A 5,930-nucleotide genomic window follows, 5' to 3' on the forward strand; every position below is an offset into this window, starting at 1 on the left:
GCCTGACACTTTTAAAAGGATGGGCAAGCATTCACAGTGACTATTTCTAGTGAAAACAGAATGTCCTGAATAAATTGCTACTATGAAGGCAAACCAAAGCCTGCTTGAGAGACACTTCTGCATATAGCCATAAGATTTAACAACTAGAATACAGTGAAAACATGTTATGCTTATATGAAAGGGAATCAGGCAGGAAGACAAGTTTTCAGAAAGAAACAGCTCTTTTTTTTTTTTTTTTTTTTTTTTTTTTTTTTTTTTTTTTTTTTTTTGGTAGAAAACTGAGATTAGGTCTATTTGGAACATAATGATTATGTGCCTAGTCCAATCCCTATAGTCAATTATTAGTCTATGCAGACGATATCACCACAAAGAGACTTGCAAATGCTTGTTATTTTTAACTTCAGAATGACTATCTGAGCTTGCTGTCTGAGCTGGGATGCCTTCCCTGTAATGCAGGCAGGCTCTTGCCTAAGCAGAGAGGCCGAGGGGAGACCTGCTACCTCTACACAGTAATATAGGCAGCTGACTTCAAAACAGATGATGGCAACATTCAGATGTTGAACAAACCATGCTCAGATGTAACACATATGGTAAGATATGTTTTACCAACTTTGCCTCGTAGAAAGCAACCATAGCATCCTATTATAGGCATGAAGGAAGAGTATTAGACTTTCTCAGCAGAACTAGAGCTGGCATGCTGCTTTTGGGTCTCATCAGATCTTAGGTAAAACCATCCAAACCCCAGGAACTAGAACTGGCTTGACCTAGGAGTGAACAGAGCTGTTTTATCAGCCTTTGGGTTGTGGAGCAGTGACTTGCTGACACCATTTTGCTTCAGTCTTCTTACCTACCCATCTGTAAATAATAATTTGTGCATATACATCTGAGGGCCTCAAAGGCTTTTCTTCTTGCTTAATGTTACAGGACAGAATGATATATACCAAGAATGGATTCTGATCCTGAAGAGTATTTTTTTATTGCCATTGCCCTGCAATGTAACATTAGCAGCAAAACATCAAAACATCTCTACATATCTGTCAATACTAAGATATTTATATATTCCTTGTTCACATTTACACTAAAGCAATAACCCAGGCCAGTTTAGTTTAGATAGCCTGGGAAGCCAAATCATTCCAGTTCTACAAATTACTTAATTTTTATCTGTGCATTATCAGAGACATCCTTAGATGACCTGCAAATGTGTATCTTGCTTCAAACAGCTAAATTTCACGTTTGAAAGGCATTGGCAAATGTGTCAGATTCTCTGCATCAACATAATACAATATAATACAATATAAAACACAGGTCTGAATATCAGCCTAATCTTAGGGCTCTTCAGCAACTAAAACAGAGATGAAAAGAAGGAAAACTCAAAATTTAATATTCTTGTGATTGCTGAATAGTTTTGAGTGACTGTTACCAATACACATCAGATACAAGATGTTTCAGTTACAAAAGTCAACATCTTCAGTTCAAACTGTTGGTGAACACAGATATGGTGTGAGGATTCAAACTGCAGTTCAGGGCAATAAATTAAAGTCAAGTAACTTCATACATCTAGTACACACAAAATAATTTTTCAAGAATAATACGAACTTTAGAGTCTATTGATAGACTTCGGTAGGAACAAGAGTGTGGAGATTAAAGTACCTAAATGGCAAATTATCTGAAGAAGAATTTATTTTTTGCATTTTTATATTAGGATCACTGTTTGCAATGTTTGTTGAAAATAACTTTTTCCCAAAACTTTTCTCGATGTGCTGTTCTAGCAGATTTTTTTTTTACATGTTGCATAACATGATAAAGAGGTCTCTGTTTTAAGGTCTAGTAGTCTTTAGGCATTTCTGTTGAGACTTTGATAGCTACAATCATAAATGTATATTTTTAAACATGTTCTATTCAAATGTTCATTTATCATTATCACTTTATGGGATGGCTGGAGTGGCTTTGGTGCCTGAACAAAATGTGGCACAGTTGGATAATCTTTGAAAACCCAGGAAGCAGAGTATCTCCACCTCCACTCTGGGACCTTCTGCTCCGTGCTCGTGGCATGTCTGCACTCCAGCAGCTGCAAACCAGCTGTGAGAAAAATGAAATGTGCCTCCTGACAGATTCCTCTGACTGTCTGAGCAGCAGTCTGTTGGTCATGTAGACCTTGGGTCATATCCCAAATCTGAAAGCTCAAAGTTAGACTTTCGAAAACACATTCTCCAGACTGAGTTTACTGTTTTCAGCAAACTTTAATCAGCTTGCCTTTTCCTATTGCAATGAAATAACACTCCCTGTTTTGACAGTCTCTGGCTATATAGAATGAAAAGTCAAAATAAACAATGAAGTCCACATTGAACATTCTAATACACAACCTCAAATGTTTACTTCCTCAGCCTAAACTAGACACCTTATCCAAACATTTCCTCCTGTTGACTCCTTCTGTCCTCCCCAACATCCTGGGTTACTAGATTTTAGATAGGAGCTTCTAATACACATAACCTAGATTGAAAGCAGAGTTTAATTAGCACAAACTTCCCTATCATAATTGTAATCTACAGTAAATGAATGCAATTAGCCCCACCAGGGTCTTCCCTGAGCCCTCCTCTCCTCTGCCATAATCTGACTCTGGGTTCTTGTATAAAGCTAGCATACTACATTCACTGCAAAAGCAGCAGGTCTACAGGGCTGCCCTTTCCTGGATCATGTCACTGCTTCTCCTCCAGGTGTTAGTGCTCTCATGTCTTGGAGCCACAGAGCTACTGAGACATTCACAGCAAAGGAAAAGCAGAAGACCTTTTTACCACCTTCTCTACCTGGACAAAAAGTTGTTTGAAAGTCAAAGTCCTCCTGAGCTAGTAAGCGAGAGCCCAGTAGGAGTTGAAGAGACCCTGAAATTACCAAGCTTTTTTGTATCAGTTCCAAAGACAGCATCTGGAAGTGAGAAGAAAGAGGAGAAAAAAATGTCTAGATTCATACTTCCCAATGCAGGACTCCATACAAACCAAAACCCGAGAACCTGGGTTGCACCCAGAGAGACCTCTCCTGTGGAAAACTTCTCTCCACCCTATTATTCCAGCCAGAGAGAGTCTGAATTTCTCTACAGAAAAGATGCCAAGAAATTCTGGGACCATTTCATGTTAAAGAAAAATTCAGCATCTGAAGAGGTCGTGTTGCCAATCAAGACCAATGAAATGAACCAAGAAAACTGCAGGACCCTGCCTTTTGCTCAGGTAAGAACAAGTATCCAAGATCAACAGACATGCCTTTCCTCTGTCTCTTGTAATCAGCAACAAAAGCAACACGGGTTATTTAAGTGGCTTAGTCAAAGGGCTTCAGAACACTTGCTCGTGATAATTGGCTGAAAGGCACTGATGAAAAAGTTTTAGTCTGATGAGGCAAACTGCTAAACTGCAGCACTGGAAAGCTGCAGACTCAGTTTTTATAGAGGTGTTTATTATTTTTACGCACAGATATTTGGACATACTCTAAGCAGGCAGGGAAATGATGAGTAATTATCCATTCAATAAATATACATCTCAATTGTCTGTAGATTTGAATTATGATCTCTCTCTCCATATATATATGTATAAATAAGTATGTGTATACAGACACACACATGTGTGTGTGCATATAAAAACTCTCAGGACAAGTATTTACAGGAAAAGCTGCTAAGCAAGGACTGTTTTCTCCCGTATTAATTAGAAAACTGATGCTTATGTCTAATTCTGTGCTAAGAATTTCAGAGAACTGGTAAATTGTCCCATGCATAGATGAAGCCATTCTGTCACATTGTAACATCAAGACACACAAACAGTATAGGTAAAAGTGCTGTATTCCTTGTAAGTCAATATTCTCAGCGTTTCTGTAATCACGATCCATCAAGGACCATATCCTTTCAAATCCAGAGCTAATTTTCTCTGATAAGAAAAAAGTGCAGTGTTTCTTTTTCTTTTTTTTTTTTTTGGGTTTTTTTTTGGGTTTTTTTTTTTGTTTTTTTGGTTTTTTTTTTTTTTTTGTTCCAGCAAAGTCCAGGGGCCATTTCTGCATCAAAAACATTAAACTGTTTTCTGTTTCAGGTTGTTACTCATAACAGCTGTGAGAAGATGACAGTACAGAATAATCTGTGTTTTGGAAAATGTAGTTCTTTTCATGTTCCTGGTTCAGAAGATCATCTTTATACCTTTTGTTCTCACTGCTTGCCCAGCAAGTTCTCCATGAAGCGCCTGGATCTCAACTGCACTGATTCTGTTCCAGTGGTCAAAGAAATCATGCTTGTAGAAGAGTGTAAATGTGAAACTCGGAAGATTAAAGACCCTGTGACTGGATCTCTACTGTCAGACTTGTATGAAAATGTACATGAGCACAATTAACCTGTGCAAAGTACCTCTTAATTTGATCATAAGAACCTGCCAATGAAAAAACTCAAACAAGTTGTTTTTGTACTCTAGTACAAAAAAACATTAAACATGTAGTCTTTCTACAAGATGTTTGTTTCAACAATGACTTCACCTAAAATGTAACAAATGTTTCCTTGCAGCTGTTAAGGAAAAGGATGTGAAATTACTGGGCTTATGTGTAAAGGTCTTACTTTAACAAGGGAAAAGGTAAAAGTTTTCCACCCCTCCTATCACTGTTTCTAAGGTGTAAACAAAGGCTGAACTAACATGATTTTTCTGTGCAAAACCCGAATGTTGACTTGTTTTCATTGCCTTTGCTTGCAGGGAATGCCAATATAGCTCTATTGGTAACAAAGATTTTAGTCTGTCGCCTACAAAAATAGGTCTACTTTTACATCAAGATAATGGCTGGAGAGTGTTAAACATAAATGCACATGAGGTACATAGAAAGCTGTGACTAGGTAATGTCATACTGATTGATCCCAGTTGGAGTTCAGTTCTCACTGAAAACTAATACACCACACAATTTACACCAACAGATAATGGCAAAAGGTACTTTGCCATAGAAACCATTTGTTCTCTTTTCCACATGCCTGCATTCACTCTGCACCTTTATTTTTACTCAAAGTACTCATCTACAGAAGGAGAAAAAAAAAATTAAAATGCCATATTCCTACAGAAAACATCACAGATGAATACAGTGCTGTCATTTAAATCCACTGTGGAAAGACAATTCACATTTTCCAGTCCAATGAATTTTAATGTTGTCAATGAATCTAAGATAAAGTTTTAATAATGTTCTCCATGCTTAAACTAAAGCAGAAAAGGCATTTATGTGACAGAAGATCTGAGAAAGATCTTTCAGCAATACCTTAACAACTTTACAGGAACAGCTGAGACAACCCTGCGAGGAAGCTACTGGAGGCTACTGCTAGGCAACACAGCACCAGTGACTATTAGCTGAACTGCTGGCTTTCCAGCTCTCTCCAGCTGCTTCTTCCTGGATTTCTCTTGCAGACCTGGCACACCAGACAGAGATCAGCTTTCAGGAACAGAGTTCAGCATATTTCTATGCCAGTTTTTTCAGTCCTCTGGGAATCTGCTCTCATACCTTGGCCACTGTTCTTAAACTGTCAAAGCTCTTTTTTAGGGTATTGGAAATCACTATTGATATAGCTTATTCAAGGTCAAATTCAGAGGCTGGGTGAATGATTCCTTGTATTTGAACTGCAATGGTATTAGAAGTATCTTAATATTCTTTCAGAAAACATGTGCAACATGGCTTTGGTGTCCAAGGCCCATGTTGAATACACTAAAAATTTCATCTGAATTATGTTCTGATACTGGGTGTGAAGCTGTTTGCTTCTACAGGTCACTTGCAGTGAATGAACTGAAGATTAGTTCATTCATATAGTTAGCTTTCATTACATATAAACTGGTTTTTAAATAATAAAAAATTGCATACTAAAACTCAAAAAAGTCTTCTCTCTATACTTTTACATGAAGGACTGATGTGAAAACTATACATGGCTGTTTATATGC

At 37.6% G+C, this 5,930-nt stretch overlaps 1 protein-coding gene across 1 annotated transcript; it reads left to right on the forward strand.

The window, feature by feature from the left end:
- The first annotated feature begins 1,951 nt into the window (after nt 1-1,951).
- CER1 (cerberus 1, DAN family BMP antagonist) lies at nt 1,952-4,601 on the forward strand. Its single transcript, XM_063423745.1, has 2 exons — nt 1,952-3,221; nt 4,068-4,601. The coding sequence occupies exons 1-2, from the start codon at nt 2,694-2,696 to the stop codon at nt 4,359-4,361; spliced, it is 822 nt and encodes a 273-aa protein (XP_063279815.1). The 5' UTR covers nt 1,952-2,693; the 3' UTR covers nt 4,362-4,601.
- The last annotated feature ends 1,329 nt before the right edge of the window (nt 4,602-5,930 follow it).

Source organism: Prinia subflava, chromosome Z (genome assembly GCF_021018805.1).
Source record: "Prinia subflava isolate CZ2003 ecotype Zambia chromosome Z, Cam_Psub_1.2, whole genome shotgun sequence".
Classification (NCBI taxonomy): domain Eukaryota; kingdom Metazoa; phylum Chordata; class Aves; order Passeriformes; family Cisticolidae; genus Prinia; species Prinia subflava.